We start from the raw sequence: 19,479 nt of genomic DNA, 5'->3' as shown, positions 1-19,479 counted from the left end.
TTCATGCCCGTCGGCACAGGTTTATTCCTCTGGGTTTTTATCTAAACCATTCAACATCACCAATGGGACAAGACAGGGGTGCCCCCTATCCCCAACAGTTTTCAACTTAATCATTGAACCCCTAGCTAAAACCATAAGGTCTCACCCCCTGATTATGGGCTTCCGGTTTGGCTCCAGTTCGCACACCATAAACCTCTTTGCTGACGATGTAATCCTCCTCCTGACCAATCCGGCCACATCATTACCGCAAGCTCATGCAATTCTTAGCACATTTGGGGAAATCTCATACTATAAAGTTAACTTCACCAAATCATTAATATTGGATCTAGGAGTCCCACCCCACAAACGCAAACTGCTTCAGTCACAATTGCCTTATACGTGGAACTTAGGAGGCATAACATACCTTGGTATCACACTTACCAATAAAACCTCCACGCTTGTCAGAACCAATATGATCCCACTAATGGCCACACTGGAAGCCCAAATCAGGAATATGTCCAATAAGGAAATAGCATGGCTTGGAAGAATTACAGCATATAAGATGATGATATTACCGCAAATATTGTATATGTTTCGCTCCTTACCAATCCACATAGCTATTCACTATATCCACAACATGACAAAATTAGGTTGGAAATATATATGGAATGGTAAAAAAGCTAGATGCTCCAGAAACAACCTCAAGTTTCATAAAAAAAATAGGAGGGGCAGGCCTAGCGGACTTATATGACTACTACTGGGCAGTCAGACTAGACCAGACCAAACTATGGTTCAAAACCGAGGACACACCACTATAGGTAGACATTGAAATGGCATTAGCCCCAACAAAAGATTTAACCTTACTATTGCTAAGCAATGGGTGGTCAACATGGAATCTGTCAACTTTTACTCCCCCTATGCAGATCTCAGTGAGAGCATGGAGATTCATACTCGAACAGAAACACAATGATATTCAAGAAATACAATACACCATACCCCTGACGCTACTAGAGACAAAGATTCCTTTACTGAAGGTAAATCACTTGACAAGCAAAGGCATCTTAGATCTCTATAATGGAACACAATTAAAAACGATTAATCAGATTATGTCCCAGTATAACCTCCCGAATGACAGGAAACTCTTATACCTGGGGATCACACACTTTCTTAAATCCTGCTCTAGACCGACTATCTCTGTCCCAAATACAATATGGCAATTTTACTCAAATGCTGATAATAACACAAAAGGTATATCCTTTTTCTACCATAAAATAAGGGATAAAAGTACATTCCTCAAAACTACAGCAATGAAAAAATGGGATGATGAATTGGGCACTATCATCTCACCAGAACAATGGCGACAGTCATCCAAAGAAATACATAAAGCCTCTCATTGTGTTAAGCACTGGGAACTAGCAATTAAACTGGCTAATAGATGGCATTACACTCCATATAGATTGGCGAACTATTTCCCTGGAACATCACCACTTTGTTGGAGAGCATGTGGATACACGGGTTCTTTACTACACATGCTATGGTATTGCCCCACAGTTAAAAGCACATGGAATCAAATATTTCACCTAATCTCCTCTATAACAGGAATGCTCACACCCCCAGACCCGACTTTAGCAATCTTACACTTAAACATAGATAAATTTCATACGGACTTCAGACCTGTAGTGAATCACATACTGCTAGAGACAAGATCAATGATCCTACGTAACTGGAAATCCACAACAGCCTTGAATATGACAGACATAGTTACAGCTGTTAACAGGAACTATACTTTTGAACGTCTCATAGCAATAAACTCATCAAAATGTGCGACCTTCGAAAAAACTTGGCCTATATGGCCATATAGGTTATGATTTAATTGTTACATGAGGTGACTTTATCGTATTAACAGTACCAGTAGGTCTAATACTATACCTATATACTTATCTCAGGATTGTAACTTCTGAAGTATATCACACTAAGATGTATATCACTTATTACCCTACTTTATGTTATGCAACCCATTTACTTTCATTTTTCATTTTCTGTATTTACTTCTTGAAATACTCAATAAAAACCTATTGAATTAAAGAAAAAATTAAAAGTCAGCAGCTACACATACTGTAGCTGCTGACCTAACATTAGGACACTTACCTGTCCTGGAGTCCAGTGATGTCGGCACCGCAGCCGAAGTTTACACCCGCTGGTCGGGAGCTGCTGCTGCCATTGCTGGTAAGGGAACCCGGCAGTATAGCCTTTCGGCTTCACGGCTGGGTCCCTACTGCTCATGCGCAAAGCCCGCTGCACTCTCTTACTGGCCCGGCAGAAGGGGAGGGAGAAGGGGGGCCGAGCTGCTAACCCACTTCGCCGTGGCCTGGTCTCCCGGCAGTGGGGACACGCGCCCCCTCGAAAAGGTGCCAAATATGGCACCAGAGGGGGAGGAATCAGATAAGCGAACGTTCCACTTCTGGGTGGAACTCCACTTTAAGCTCTATCAGGTTGGATGGGGAGCGTCGGTCCACAGCCATTTTCAGATCTCTTCAGAGATGTTCAATTGGGTTCAAGTCTGGGCTCTGGCTAGGCCACTCAAGGACATTCACAGATTGTTCCGAAGTCACTCTTTTGTCATCTTGGCTGTGTGCTTAGGGGTTGTTGTCCTGTTGAAGATGAACCTTTACCCCAGTCTGAGGTCCAAAACACTATGGAGAAAGTTTTCATCAAGGATGGCTCTGTACATTGCTGCATTCACCTTTCCCTTGATCCTGGCTAGTCTCTCAGTTCCTGCCGCTGAAAAACATCCCCACAGCATGATGCCGCCACCACCATGCTTTACTGTAGGGATGATATTGGCCAGGTGATGAGCGGTGCCTGGTTTCCTCCAGATGTGAAGCTTGTCATTCAGGTCAAAGAGTTCAATCTTTGCTTCATCAGTCCAGAGAACTTTGCCTCTCATGGTCTGAGTGTCCTTCAGGTGCCTTTTGGCAAACTCCAGATGGGCTGTCATGTGCCTTTTACTAAGGAGTTGTTTTTGTCTGGCCACTCTACCATACAGGCCTGATTGGTGGAGTGCTGCAGAGATGGTTGTTCTTCTGGAAGGTTCTCCTCTCTCCAAAGGGAAATGCTGGAGCTCCGTCAGAGTGACCATTGAGCCCTTGGTCAGCTCCCTAAGGCCTTTCTCTCCCGATCGCACATTTTGGCCGGGCAGCCCACTCTAGGAAGATTCCTGGGGGTTCCAAACTTCTTCTATTTACGGATGATGGAGGCCCCTGTGCTCATTGTGACCTTCAATGGTACAGAAATTTTTATGTACCCTTCCCCAGATTAGTGCCTCCATACAATCCTGTCTCAGAGGTCTATAGACAATTCCTTGGACTTCATGGCTTGGTTTGTGCTTTGACAGTCACCGTTAACTGAAGGACCTTGTATAGACAGGTGTGTGCCTTTCCAAATCATGTCCAATCAACTGAATTTACCACAGCAGCCAATCAAGTTGTAGAAACATCTCAAGGATGATTTGTGGAAACAGGATGCACCTGAGCTCAATTTTGAGTGTCATAGCAAAGGCTGTGAAGTACATGTGATTTTTTTTATTTTTAATAAAATTGCAAAGATTTCAAACAAACTTCTTTAATGTTGTCATTATGGGGTATTGTTTTTAGAATTTTGAGGAAAATAAGGATTTTAATCCATTTTGGAATAAGGCTGTAACATAACAAAATGTGGAAAAAGTGAATCACTGTGAATACTTTCCAGATGCACTATATGCTCTGTACAGTAGTGGCATGGTCTTTGCTGAAGTCACAGGGAATGGTATACTGGCGCTTATGGAGGTACTTTGATCCGGCCAGCTTCCATTAATGAGCTCACTTTCACTTACATCCAGCTGAAGTGATCCATTCGGGACTCTGCTTCTCAAACACATACCTGATTATAGAGGGTCTGTCCTGGATCATACGTTATCCAGGAACAGATATTGTATGTCACATCTTCTGTCAGGGATTTAGTCAACTCTATTGGCAAACAATGCCCTAAACGTATCACCCTAATATCCTGTGCAACCTGGACTTTCATTATTTCCTCTGGTTTTAGCAGTGTATGTGTGTTTGTGTGCGAATGAAGGTGTGTTGCTTGCAGCTGCTAGGCCAGCTATGACACTATTGTGATGTTTTTAATCCTTTTGCAGTGGTGGTAGTCCGAGTACCTGTCGGGGTAAATAAGTGCACTGTATTTAGCCACATCAATACAGTGCACTTACACCCCCTTCCTGCCCTGACCAATTTTCAGCTTTCAGCGCTCTCACAGTTTGAATGGCAATTACTCAGACATGCAACACTATAGCCATATGAAACTTGCGTCCTTTTTTTTCACACAAAGAGCTTTCTTTTGGTGGTATTTAATCACTAGTGTTTTTTTTATTTTTTGTGCTATAAATAAAAAAAAAACGTAAATTTTGTGAAAAAAAAATGCCTTTTTCTTTGTTTCTGTCATAAAATTTTGCTAATTAGTAATTTTCTTCATAAATTTTTGCCAAAATTTATACTGCTACATATCTTTGGTAAAAATAACCCAAATTAGTGTATATTATTTGGTCTTTGTGAATGTTACAGAGTCTACAAACTATGGTGCCAATCTCTGAAAAATGATCACATTTGATCAGACCTTCAGTACATCAGGTGAATCTCATTTCTTGAGACAGTCAGAAAAGTACAAATGCCCCCCAAATGACCCCTTTCTAGAAAGGAGACATTCCAAGGTATTAAGTAAGCAGCATGGTGAGTTTTTTTAAGTTGTCATTTTTTCCCACAATTCTTTGCAAAATGAAGATTTTTTTTATTTTTTATTTTACAAAATTGTCATATCAGGTTATTTCTCACACACCCCATATGCATACAATAAATTACACCCCAAAATACATTCTGCTACTCTTCCAGAGTATGGCGATACCACATGTGTGAAACTTTTACACAGCCTGACCACATACAGGAGGACCAACATTGAAGTAGCACCTTCAGGCGTTTTACGAGCATAAATGACATATCTCATTTCTCAACCACCTATTACACTTCTGAAGGCCCTGGAGCACCAGGACAATGGAATTGCCCACATGTGTAAGACTTTTACACAGCCTGGCCACATACAGAGGACCAACATTGAAGTAGTACCTTCAGGAGTTCTAGGAGCATAAATTACACATCTCATTCCTACCTATCACACTTTTGAAGGTCCTGGAGCACCAGGACAGTGGCATTACCCACAAAATGACCCCATTTTGGAAAGCAAACAACCCAATGTATATTCTACGAGGCATGGGCTGCAAATAGGTACTCGGGTACTCCGATGGCCTGGTGACAGGTATTCGGGTACTCTGACAGGTACTCAGATGGACTGTGACAGGTACTCAGATGGACTGTGACAGGTACTTTGATGGGTGGTGACAGGTCCTCTTTATTGGGGGGGGCAATCAGTGTGATTGGTGTACACGGTAAGCGGTAACGAGATGTTACCGCAATCTCCTTCTCACACACGATCGGTGTGTGAGGAGGAGAACCCGGTAACATCTCGTTACTGCGGTTTGTTGACATTTAGTGATCGGCTGTGAAAGAATCACAGCCGATCATGTGGGTAAACAGCTGGCCAATTGCGTCAGTGACGAGCAGTGTTCCTGGGAACACGCTGCCACCGACGTTTTTGCGCGTGCACAGTAGGGTGGGACCATCTGTGATCGGCCGTGATGAAGTCACGTGGTAAACAGCCATGCCCAATGTCTGTTCACCCCCCTCAGTGGCGAGCGGTGTCTCTGTGACACGTCGCCACCAAAGGAACAGGGATGCGCGCGCATTCCCTGTTTAAATGGGAGGACGTCATAGGATGCCCTCCCGCAATGAGAGCCGCGCCGCCTGGCCGTCATATGACAAGCAGTTAAAAAGTCAACAGATACAAAAACTTTATCAGCCGAAGGACACTTAGCAGTCCAGGGATCCAGTGCTGTCCTCACCCGGACTGGCTATTCGCCAGTCTTCTGGTCCCTACCACTGCCACGCCAATAGTTGTCACAGCTGGCTCCCCACTGCGCATGCCATGATGTGCCCTGTGAATGGTCCAGAAGTCTTCTGGGACATGTCTTCGGGGGGGGGGGTGACCTCTGCTCAGCTTGCCTAGGCAATGAGGCTAGCCGTTAGAGGCAGTACATGCTCACTGCAGATCTACAGAAATTAGGCTGTAAGCACAGGAGTGCCTAGTGGATACTCGCGTACTAGGACATGCGCTACTATTTTTCAGGAGGAATTCCAGAAGTGCTTACCTGCTCTCCCAAGATGTTCTGCTTGTTCAACAGCAAACTGGCATCTTCTGCTTGTGACTCTGTACCAAACATATTGTACAGAACTGGTTTAAAGAGCAATCCCAGACACAAGTTTAACAAATGAATGAGATACAGTGAGGACGGAAAGTATTCAGACCCCCTTACATTTTTCACTCTTTGTTATATTGCAGCCATTTGCTAAAATCATTTAAGTTCATTTTTTTCCCCTCAATGTACACACAGCATCCCATATTGACAGAAAAACACAGAATTGTTGACATTTTTGCAGATTTATTAAAAAAAGAAGTATTCAGACCCTTTGCTGTGACACTCATATTTAACTCAGGTGCTATCCATTTCTTCTGATCATCCTTGAGATGGTTCTACACCTTCATTTGAATCCAGCTGTGTTTGATTATACTGATTGGACTTGATTAGGAAAGCCACACACCGGTCTCTATAAGACCTTACAGTTCACAGTGCAATTTCAGAGCAAATGAGAATCACAAGGTCAAAAAGGAACTGCCTGAAGAGCTCAGAGACAGAATTGCGGCAAGACACAGATCTGGCCAAGGTTACAAAAAATTTCTGCTGCACTTAAGGTTCCTAAGAGCACAGTGGCCTCCATAACCCTTAAATGGAAGACGGTTGGGATGATCAGAACCCTTCCTAGAGCTGGCCGTCCGGCCAAACTGAGCTATCGGGGGAGAAGATCCTTGGTGAGAGAGGTAAAGAAGAACCCAAAGATCACTGTGGCTGAGCTCCAGAGATGAAGTCGGGAGATGGGAGAAATTTGTAGAAAGTCAACCATCATTGCAGCCCTCCACCAGTCGAGGCTTTATGGCAGAGTGGCCCGACGGAAGCCTCTCCTCAATGCAAGACACATGAAAGCCCGCATGGAGTTTGCTAAAAAACACCCGAAGGGCTCCAAGATGGTGAGAAATAAGATTCTCTGGTCTGAGACCAAGACAGAACTTTTTGGCCTTAATTCTAAGCGGTATGTGTGGAGAAAACCAGGCACTGCTCATCACCTGTCCGATACAGTCCCAACAAGTGAAACATGGTGGTGGCAGCATCATGCTGTGGGGGTGTTTTTCAGCTGCAGGGACAGGACAACTGGTTGCAATCGAGGGAAAGATGAATGCGGCCAAGTACAGGGATATCCTGGACGAAAACCTTCTCCAGAGTGCTCAGGACCTCAGACTGGGCCGAAGATTTACCTCCCAACAAGACAATGACCCTAAGCACACAGCTAAAATAACAAAGGAGTGGCTTCAAAACAACTCCGTGACTGTTCTTGAATGGCCCAGCCAGAGCCCTGACTTAAACCCAATTGATCATTTCTGGAGAGACCTAAAAATGGCTGTCCACCAATGTTTACCATCCAACATGACAGAACTGGAGAGGATCTGCAAGGAGGAATGGCAGAAGATCCCCAAATCCAGGTGTGAAAAACTTGTTGCATCTTTCCCAAAAAGACTCATGGCTGTATTAGATCAAAAGGGTGCTTCTACTAAATACTGAGCAAAGGGTCTGAATACTTAGGACCATGTGATATTTCAGTTTTTCTTTTTTAATAAATCTGCAAAAATGTCAACAATTCTGTGTTTTTCTGTCAATATGGGGTGCTGTGTGTACATTAATGAGCAAAAAAAAAAAAAAAAAGAACTTAAATGATTTTAGCAAATGGCTGCAATATAACAGAGTGAAAAATTTAAGGGGGTCTGAATACTTTCCGTCCTCACTGTACATACACTGGCAATGTGTTTAAATTATAAAAAAAACACTCCTTTTATCTTGATCTTGGATTTTCTTGATCCACTGAAATTTTAATTGAGGGAGCGTCTCTCTGGATCAAGGAAAGCTTAAACCTGGGCAATGTATTTCCCTGTCTCTCCTCCTATCAGCATTAACATTGAAACCTCCAAGGTAGTTAAGTAACATAGTGCAAACAAAGATGAACTACTGGAATCCACAGGAACCATATTAGATTTTACCAATTAGTTTTTTTCTGCCTTATTTAATAGAGAGCACTCTATCTTCCCTAAATGCTCTAACCAATATCAACCAGCCAGAACTCATCCTATTCTGACCCAAACTCAGCAGATTGAGTTTTGCAGTGCTTCAGAAATCTGAACTCTTCACTGAATTATGCCAATTAATTCGACATTATAAAAAGAATCCCACTCAGAGCTACAGCGTAGACTTGCAACTCTGGAGTCATAAAAATGTAAAATGTGTTTAAAAATATTTTCTTTCCAATGTTGTAAACAAATTTACAGCCAGCAGGTCAAGCACTCCTGGCAAGCGCAGTAGCTTTCTCCAGCTTATTCTATATGTGTGTGAAAAACTGACCTGCATAGAAGGGAGATCAGATTACACAGACTACAGGGTATGGGACAGAGAAGGGCAGACCCTTCACTTTCTCTGGTCAAACAGTGGATCCCTTAGCTAGTCATAGAACGCTTCCAAATATGTAAAAGATGCTTTCTTAAAGAGTGCAATGCATGAACTCTCACATTAAAAGTTTATTTGTGAATTACTACATGTGAGGTGAGGTAACAAAAACAAACAAAAACAAACAAACAAAAAAAAAAACCCTTTACAAATTTTTTAAAACATATCTATGGTCAAAATGTAAATATACTCATTTACACATTATTTTAATTATTTAAATCCTACGCTTATCTGAACAGGCTTGACATTTGTAAATTTACATTGTAAAGATCCCCAAACATTTATTTCCTGAAAGTTTGTGACACGTAGTCTCTATGCTTAGCAGTGTAAACAAAAAAAATGCTGTGGGTATAGAAAAAAAATCTAACCCACAAACATCCAGAGAATGAGACAGCCATGGGCAAAGAGAAGGCAGGTCCTCATTAAGGTGAAAAGCATACACAACCTTGGTCAGATGGGAAGCCAGATTGTGCCAAAGAACTGGTCCTCCTGGAATGGCAAGTTCATCAGGGCCTCCTTTAAAAGTCTAGTCCGCCAACCAACAACCCATAGAAAGCACCGCTAGACAACCATATTCAGCAATGCATCACACACATACTTAAAGCCCTGGACCAACTGGTCTGATAACTCCATGTAAACAGGGGGCACCTGTTTGTTGCCTATCCCTTGGCGCAAAGGTTTTATTCATTTTATTGGTATTTGGAACCACAGCAGCGTGGCCAAGATGGCCCACAGGGCTGATTCAGCAACCAAGTACACTGAATGTGCAACAGATTTCGCCTTCCAGTCAGCTGGGTTTTTTGAAAGAAGGAGATTCCTTGAAAAGAGTCATTGTAGCCCTATCCAGCCTGGACACAACAGGTGCATTCTGAAAGGGTAATGACCCAAGAACCTTTTAAGGCAAAACAAAAGGCCATAGGGGGGTGTAGTGTCAAACAATGCAGGAGTGAGGACACAACTTTGAGCTCTCTGTGCCATCAGGGTGAACTGCAGATGAACAATGCAGGCATGCAGAACCTCCATACCTTGATTACTGCCCTATCAACCACAGCCAACTGACTCCTTGGCTGATGGACGAGAGGGATGGAAAGACAGAGGAACTCAACTTTCCTCCCTAATTACCTCAGTAGATTCTCATGAAACGAGATTGAAAGGTTAAGGAGGACAATAAAAGTATCACACGTCAGAAACTCATTGCGTTCCAAATCTGGGTCAAGGACGTGGAGAACTGCAGCTGCCACAATAATGTGAGGCTGCGACTGATTCCAGAAGCCACACAGACGAGACCTCAGGAACTCTGTGAAGGAAGTTCTTAATTTGACCCTTGGCAGGGAGCCCATAAAATAATGGGAGCAAGACCAAGTAAACCAAGTTGTGGGCCCCTGTAGCAATCAAGATGACCGACCCTACAACGTCTTATGAAGTGTTCATTTTTACAGCGTAAAAAAGATTTAGGAAGAGGGCTTGGAAGTCAGAGCCAGTAGATTTAGATGGGGAAATGATTCACTTATTGCCAGACTAATTGACCCTATACATGAGGAGTCTCCTAAAGCCACTACTGGAAGTGATATGACAAGATGGAACCACCTATAAATGGGGCCTGCCCATTCCATCTATCAGTAAACAAAGCTGACAGGCATTTCCAGCTACATGCCTCTTCACAGCTTCCGAACTTATTCAGTTTCCTAGAAGTGCATCTGAACCCCATGCAAAATTGGATGGACTCTCCACAAGAACTCAGGCAACCTACACAGCCCATGCCTCAGAGAAGACAAAGACCTTGCTTCAGATATTAACAGCAAAGAAACTGTCCGATTTACCCTCAGAACAATGAGCAATAACAACACTCACCCTCTACCTCTCGCCTCAGGTTGTGCTGTTCGCCTAGAGTTGGCTGTTTGTACTCTTGGGTTTCCAAAGTATGCGGGCCACTTTTTGCTTTTGTGTTATACACTGAATTTTGGGAATCACAATGCTATCAGTGGCATATTCCTCATTCATGATTTCAACCTTACTCTCCTAACACAAACAGAATATGAGACGCAATATTTTAAGGCTCTCGGTTTTAGGTCATGATCTACTTCTACAAGGATCATACTACTTTATTCTGCATTTGCACTGCTGCTTTTGCTAGGCTTTCCCACTTGTGGACATCCTAGGAATTATTTATTATGGTGGCATTAGTCTCACCTAGCTAAACACGACTTTCAGACTTCCAAATGCAGGTCACCTATGCAAGGGTCCTGGTGGCAACAACTTCTTGAAGCAGTTTGCAGTAGTTTGTTTTACAGTTTACAATTTATACAGGATGCAGTTATGTTTTAGGTCAGGGATACAGATGGAACCCAACCCTCTGCGGGGAGTTTATTGACATGTCTTGACCTAGCCTTTCATGTGATCGATCTGTTATGGATGGTTGCTTGTCAAGTAATGGTAGCCTTAGGGGGTACCTCCACATGTGCTTTTCCTGCATACCTGGTTTCGTTTCAGACTTTGTGTTCTACGTGCATTGTTCTATACTTAGCGGAGCCCCTTATGATTCAAGAATCCCTTGTTATACTCTCTAACTGCTGACCAAAGATATACTGGAAGAAGACACCTGGGGATCTCAGGATTGTCTTTGCTCTCCTGTCTGAGATTGAGTGCCAGTTCTCCTTGATGGATGGGTAGTAGCTGCTGCCTGAGGGGTACCTTTCCCTGGACTTTCATAAAGGACAAACATGCAGCTCAGGCAGACCATGTCTAACATTACTGTCTATTGGTATGGTCAATAATTTAATTATGACTTTACCTATAGGCAGTGGTCATTTTTCCCTACTGTCCTCCATCTAAATGAGGTTGCAAGATCCCTCAGGCCTGCACTATATGTTTATAGTTACAGTAACTCATTTTTGTTTACCATCATAAGATTGAGGATTAGTTATATGTCTAGTGGCATACAGTTAGATTCCAATGGGCGAGATGATAGGTTTTCTTATTGCTATAACTAACCACCCTTGGCACAGCTCAACTTTACCCATACTTGGCCTCTTATTCCCACATAGGGCCTCCTTTGTCCCACTAGATAGGAGCAGGGGTTTCAATTAGATAAACAGAACTCTCATTGAGATAATACCTATATCACCACCTTGCTGAGCTATATCCAACCCCTAACTAATTTCTCCCTGTTCCCCCTTTCCCTTCTCCACCAGGAGAGTAACCCTTAACTCCCCCCCCCCCCCCCATTTTTTCTCCTCTTCCTCTCTTATTACTCAAGATTAAAGCAGAAGTGTGGGATATTAAATAAACATCTATACTCATCTATGTAGATGCATCATCCGCTCTCTGCTCTGCCCCTCCAGCCCTAACTGGCGCGCTGGGCTATGGAGGCAGCAGGACCAGTCATCCAGTCAACATTGTTGTGCTACACCGCCTATGTGACATCAACCGACAGTGGGCTTTAGCCTGAAGAATTTAGCCAGACTTCTCTTTTAACCTTATTTATTTATTGCAGGTACTTATATAGCACAATCAATTTACGCAGTGCTTTACATATATAGTGTACATTCACATCAGACCTCAAGAGATTTACAATCTAAGGTCCCTAACTCACATTCATACATACACATAGTAGGGCCAGTTTAGACAGGAGCCAATTAACCTACCAACATGCCTTGTGGTGTGGGAGGGAGCTGGAGTACCCACAGGAAATCCACTCAGGCACAGGGAGAACATGCAAACTCCAGGCAGGTAGTGCTGTGTTTGTGATTCAAACCAGCAACCTGATTGCTGATAGGCGGAAGTTAATCTCCAGTTAAAAAGGTATCCCTTAATGTAAAAGGCTTACATATACAAGAGAAGAGAACAAAGACTCTGGGGGAATTGTGCAGACTAAAAAAGGCACAAATGCATTTCTACAGGAAATGCATTTTAAAAAAACACGACACACCTCAGATTTTAAAGCAAAATTAGTTAGCATACAAAAACTACAAGAACACTTCAATGAACCCTAACAGACCAACTTAAAGACAACATAGGCAGATTTAGGTTTCTGAAGAGAACTCTGATAGATGCATGGAGATTGATGCACAGTGACACTCGTGGCTATACAGTCTTTTCGGAGTTCATAAGACACAGGGTTGCCATAGAACTCTCACAGGTAGGGTACTGCAAAAGGGGTTGGTCCTTAGGAATCCCACAAAAAGTGCACCCAGCACCCCCAGCAAAAGGCAGCTTCCACAGACTCTAGGACTGAAAAGTTATGAATATAGGACCAGGTGCCAGCCTTACATAGCTGGGCCACGAAAAACTTGGTGCCAGAAGTCCTAGGAAACATCTGTGGCACGTAAAAGTGCAGGGAGAGTTCTTTCCTTTAGAGTTTAAGCCCTAGTTTGGTGATATGCAGATCTCAGTCGGACCCTTAGAAAGCACCCAACTGTGGGCCCTACCTTGCGTATTTGCTCCAGAATATGCTCCACTACCCTGATATCACCTGCCAATTCCCCCCTGTACCCTATTGTGGGGAATCCTCGTTTTCCCCCAGGATTACAGGAGGGCCCAATTAAAACACTGGCAGAGTCACAATGTTATCAGGCCTCGCATTTTGCACAGACTACGACTTGGTCCTCATTAACGGAGTTGACTTCATCAAGAGACGGATTTAGTCTTGACTTTTGGAGTGGCACACAACTTCGACATTTTTTTTAATACCCTCCCTCCCCCAGACAGATTTCAAAGATTGCTGACCCAGCTAGAAAAATTATGTGAAGAGAAAGGCCCACTATCTCACACACTTTCACAAATGTATGCAATATTGATTACCCCCCCCCCCCCCCCGAGGGATATATCCCCCCCTTTATAAGGAAGTGGGAAATGATGTTGGATAGGACCTTTCCGCAGATACAACAGAAACAAATAAGTCTGGCTTTAAAATCTTCTATATGTACACGAGTACAGGAAACCAATTTTAAAATCTTGACGAAATGGTATCGTACACCCTCAATACTTCATAAATACTCCCCCTTGATTTCTGACAAATGTTGGAGATGTCTGGAAGACAAGGGGACGTTATTACATATTTTCTGATCATGATCAAAACTGGATTACTTCTGGAAGGAAGTGCATCGTTTATCTCAGAAATGTACTGAATACACCCTTCCTGAGGACCCGGCCTTATTTTTACTACGCGTTTCGCATATACCAGAAAAAGACGTATAATAAATTAATTTTGCGCCATCTTTTTAACGCTGCTAGATCATGCATTGCACGGCAGTGGAGAGATCCAAGACCTCCCTCTATATTGTCCTGGCTTATAAGAGTGGAGGAGATAAATAGGATGGAGGACTTGATACTCTCGTCCCAAAATCGACACGAGATATATTTGGAAACCTGGGCTCAGTGGAACATATTTAAACTCACAGAGGAAGGAAAGGCCCTTTTTGTATCTTAAGATGATCAAAAATAATGTGGGAATGCTAGTAAGTGCCTCTATTTACCCGGAGGGCGGTTACACTTGTTTTAGCTCTTCCTTTATTGCTCTTTCCCCCCCCTTTTTTTCTTTTTTTTTGTCTTGTGTGTTTACTTAATAGTTTAAGACCTGATATATCCCATGATAGACCTCCAGATATGACGTCCATATATTTAATGTTTATACAATCACACCAACTGTAATGGAAGAGAAATATCTGGTCTGTATAGGTTTGATTTATGAGTACTAGATTTAATGCTATGTGTGGATTAACCAACTGCTGTGTGTATTCTGGATGATATAAATAAAGAATTAAATTGAAAAAAAGAGAGTTTCAGCCCTAGTGATCAGTCATCTCATCCATCGAGTGATAATGGACTTGGACTAATGGAAAAGTTTACATACCCCAGTTCTTAAAAAATGTATTGTCCCCTTTAACATCAATGACAGCTTCAAGTGGTATTTGTGTAAACACTAACCATGAGTGAAAGAAAAGTTTTTTTGTTATCATTCATATTCTCTGAAAAATGGCCAAGAAATCATACATTCTGCCAGGGTATGTAAACTGTAACTGTATTTCTTCATTGAGGTGGAAAACTGATACCCACTTTGGAAGAAAGGATGTTTTTTGGCGTACAAAAGAGCCTCCAGCTCAGAGACACATCTGACAGACATGATAGCAACCAAGAAGGCCACTTTGCAGGAGAGGGTTCAAATGGAGGTTTCTGCAGGGCAAAAAGAACCAATTTGATGTCCCAAGGAAGCATAGGGTGCTGTAAGGATGGCCTGATCCAGGATACACCTTGAATAAAAAGGTTTTGACAAGGGAGAGCAAGACTAGAGGTCTTTTAAAAGAATGGATAAGGCAGAAACTTGTCCTTTCAGAGTGCTTAAGGTCCAATTATTGTCAAGTCCTGATTAAAGGAAGGGTCTGCATCCATTTAGATGTGATTTCATTTTGGGAGTATCTCACCAAAAATGACATTTTTGTTGCAGGGGATTCAACAAAATCTGACTTGTATCTTGTGCAGATTTCTGGGAAAATCAGTACAGTAAGCCAATCACACAAGCAGTTAATGACATTTCTGGGGGGCATTCTGTACACCATTGGTGTACAGAACGCCTCCAGGCTGCCATATCACATTTTACAGAAAACTGCATATGTGAGCTTCTCACCGTGTGCATTTGAAGCGGCAGAAAGTTAGGCAGAGTCTGCCTCGTTTCCTGGCTGGAGGAAGTCCATCATCATCTAGCTTTTTATTACTGTCCCTGGCCCACCACTTCCGTTCACTGGATTTCAATAATGGAGGCTTAGCATCACATGTGGGCAGTCTTCATACAAATAAAGCCTACATGGTAATGTCCATTCCTCCAGAATGACACCCACCCATCAAGGCATTTTGATATTTGCACAACCACTTCGAAGAGCCAGCCCAACTGCTTGCATCAGGACTAAGGGCTCTTGAGAGAAGTATTGAAGGAAGGGTACTCTGTCTTCAGGAAGATGTGTACAGCACTCTGCAGACCCTCCTACCAGCCAAAATCTGCCATCAATGCAGTTTAGACCCAGTGTTGTATTTGATGACATCAATGGATCAAATTAAAATGGAAAGGTTTTATTTAAAATTCTCATTGGATATGCTAATAAGGAAGGAACCAGGGAACGCAAAATATACTCAGATTACACTTCAGCTTTAATAGACTGCTAACGCTTTGTAATGGACAGCAACTTGGTGTAAGGGGTTTTCCCCACTGTTTGTGCCTACTGTGTATTTCATTATTTAACATAAAATGCTCACTTAAACATTCTGTAGCAAAGTAACACCACACAGTTCTAAACATAGAAAACGGGTAACTGTGAATGCTGTCTTTATAATGATAAGCATAAAAGCATGCCTGTTATATGTGAATTCCACATCCATTGGCTCATAATTATAGGACTGCTCCAAGTTTGAGTTCACTCTTAATGTGACTTCCTCGTCATGTATCTAAAAACAGCAAAACAAAAAGTAAATAAACACTTGCTGTACTACTTTATAATTGTATGTATATTGTGCATAAAAAGAGCTGGTAATTTCTTATTCACTTAGAAGCAAATGGATATTTTCTCAGCATGCCCAAAATAAGCAGCTGTGCAGCACATACTATAAGTAGCTTTTCAACAAGCAATTACACAAGAGTGTATCTTACAAAACATTACCAACATGTAACAGGATTCTAAACAAGGAAGAATTTGTCGCAAAATATACATAAAACTGCTTCACTATGCTAGAAGTGGCTATTGCGAGACATTCATATGATTAACATCACAATCTGTGGTATGTATTCTTTCATCAGTTTAACTGCATACCTACTTCTAACAAGAGACTAAATGAAATATGCAACATGTTCCCATGCATATCATAAATCATTCCTATTTACTGAACATTTCCATTTTACTTATTAGGGCAACATCACAAAAGAGCCAGCAGAGTGAGTAGACTTTGCTTAAATGTGCCAATATTGTTGGTTTAATAGCTCAGAGTGAACAATGTTATAGGACTGACTGGCTGACAACTAGGTTCCGGTCCCTACAGACTATGAGGGACAGTGGGGGGGGGGTTTCACTGTTGGATACAAAATGGCTAGTGTGTAATGGACCCAGGGGCTTAATTTAATCTTAAGGCCAAAACTCCCCATTGTATTTTTTTCTTACAGGAACACCACATATATAGCTATACACACTACATATCTGTTACAGTTCAATTAAATTGCCAAATCAGTACAATATTTGCAGATGGGCAAGATTTGTTCTTTACAAAACTATACCCATCTGCTTAAGTAAAACTACCCAAATTACCTTCTTGTTTTAAAGTGATTCTAAACGTAATTAAAAAAAAAAAAAAATTAAAACAACAAACATGTCATACTTACATACTCTGTGCAATAGCTTTGCATAGAGCAGCCCCTATCCTCCTTTTCTTAGGTTCCCTGCAGGTGCTCCTGGCTCCTCCCTCCTCACTGACTGGCCCCATAGCAAGCCGCTTCCTATGGGGGCACTTGTGTGGGCTCATGCCCGAGACTCACTGTCTTCGTCTATTAACACAGACACTGGGACTCGGCCCCACCCCTCAGCACTGGCTATGATTTACAGCAGCTAAGCCAATGAGTAGGGAGAGAGCAGACAGGGCCTCTGCGCTCATGCACATTGCTGGCTCAAGATTGGGTTAAGGTAAGTATAATTTGGGAGGGGTGGGGTGGGTGAGGGTTTGAATGATTGCATGCAGAAGGTCTTTTACTATAATGCACAGAATGTATTAAGATAAAAAAAAAAAAAACTTCTGCCCTTTGAACCACTGTAACCACCGATATAAAGTACATTTTTACTGCTAATGAATGAAATAAAGATACATGTGAAATTTACAGACACTTACTTCAACCACTGAACTTGCGTATTCAACCACAGTAGCGGTGTATAATTGGTGTTTTAACAAAACTTTGTCACCTGAGGAGGAAAGAAGAGAGAAAAGGAAAGGAAGGAAATAAAACTATTCAGTAAGACAAACAGAACATGCAATGGGCTTTTAGGTATAGCAAAAGTTCAGAATTCTTTCATTAACCTGAGCGCAGTGAACTGAAATAGGATTGGTTGCTTTGGGGAATGGGTCAGTCCTCTCAAAAGTGTTATTTCTGTTATATTTGGAACCTGGTGGCTGGAATCACCACTTAAATCTCTTAAAAACTGTGCAGCATTTCCTCACTACGGAGATCCCTCTGCCATAGCCCACAGCTTTGTTTCTGCCCACTATAGGGTGTAGTGTGCTTACATTTCTCTTCTGGATTCTACAGAATAGAATTAAAATCTACTCCAAGCCCTTGTGTGATGTAAGAATCTGTTGGGTGTTTTTTTTCCCTCTGCAACATCTAACGAATGCTTAAAGCATGGAGGCCGGTTCACATATATGCAAATTGGATGCGGAGTACCCCGTATCCGATCGCATAAAAGGCGAGTGTGACCAGCTCTCAATGGAGCCGATTCACACATGTTAGGAGCAGCCGCGGTCCGGATTGCAGAAGGGTCCTGTGCGTTTTTGGGTATGGTTCAGGTGCAAATTCAGGCAAAAATTCAGAGCCGAATCGCACCTAAACCGGTGAACAGACACGCACCGGACCCCAGGCACGAATCCAAAAGGAAACATTTAGTCTACTGCAGCTTTCCAAGTCTTATATGTGATGGCTGCATTTGGTTTTTTTTTTAGGTTCTCTTACTTTTACTTTCACCTGGTCATCTGCCAAGTAAGTCTGTTTTTCCACAGAAAATCTCTCTTCCAGTGACAGGGATGAGACAAACCATTTAGCACAGGCAGGGGTTCTTAAAATGATCAGCTTTTATGTAAAACCTTTAACCCAAAAGAAATAAAACTAACTGATTATAAAGTATTAGCTGGGGTTCAGCTTTAATTCGTTAGTGCATTTAACTCTTTTAGTACCTCTAACACTCCCCTCCCCTCAGACTGACAATGCTGCTGTCCAAATCTGACCCTGTGCTCATTCATCCAGAGAGGTGTCTGCATAATACAGGTGGTGTATTACTGGCCAGATCACCATGAGAAAACAGAGGGGGAAAAAAAAAAAAAATCTAAAAAAAAAAAAGAAAACGAATTCAGCCACTACATGTAATAATTGTGAGAACAAAAAACTAAAAAAGGGTACCCAAAGAGTAGCCTTGAATCAGACTTTGAAGGCATGGAAACAATGTAGAAGTAGAGAAAATAGGTATTATTTATTGAAAAAAAGGAAATTACATAATATATACACAGTATTCACAGGCGTTAAAAATCATATAAAATGATAGTTTGTACAGTGAGCCCTTGAGTGTCTACGCGTTTCACCGTAAGGCTTCTTCAGGACACAATCAAGGTTCAAAAAGATGACACAAAGAGAGAGAACAAGTCTCATTGTCTGGAATGAGATACATTTAGATTACAAATCTAACAAACGTAACAAACATTGCATTATATTATATAAAAGAGCATATACTAGTCAGTCCTGAGCAGACATCCAAGACAAGAGGACACAGTAGAGGGACCTAGAAATTGACCAATTTTTCCCAAGTGTGAAAGCCACAATTCCTGATACCAATTTGACTACCAGTCTCACGTCTAATCCCCCCACAAATCCACCCACTATTGATGGCATAGAATCCACCCTAGACCACCGTAATCTGGAGGTCATTAATCTATCATCCTATCCTTTGAGCACTACAGAAAACGAGGTACTACAACTTGGTCTAAGTTTCTGTCCTAGTTCCCTGCCAAGCAGA

At 42.1% G+C, this 19,479-nt stretch overlaps 1 protein-coding gene across 1 annotated transcript in view; it reads right to left on the bottom strand.

Annotated features, from left to right (window-relative positions):
- Nucleotides 1-19,479, bottom strand: part of MOV10L1 (Mov10 like RNA helicase 1) — a 286,876-nt gene that overhangs the window by 76,328 nt on the left and 191,069 nt on the right. The window contains exons 11-13 of the mRNA XM_073619737.1: nucleotides 17,591-17,661; nucleotides 16,074-16,165; nucleotides 6,275-6,333 (exon numbers count right to left, since the gene is read on the bottom strand). Coding sequence (XP_073475838.1) covers nucleotides 6,275-6,333; nucleotides 16,074-16,165; nucleotides 17,591-17,661 — 222 coding nt within the window. The remainder of the gene's footprint in view (nucleotides 1-6,274; nucleotides 6,334-16,073; nucleotides 16,166-17,590; nucleotides 17,662-19,479) is intronic.

Source organism: Aquarana catesbeiana, linkage group LG03 (genome assembly GCF_042186555.1).
Source record: "Aquarana catesbeiana isolate 2022-GZ linkage group LG03, ASM4218655v1, whole genome shotgun sequence".
Taxonomy (NCBI): Eukaryota; Metazoa; Chordata; class Amphibia; order Anura; family Ranidae; genus Aquarana; species Aquarana catesbeiana.
Note: the sequence above shows the minus strand (reverse complement) of the source record. Positions and strands in the feature narration are given on the sequence as shown.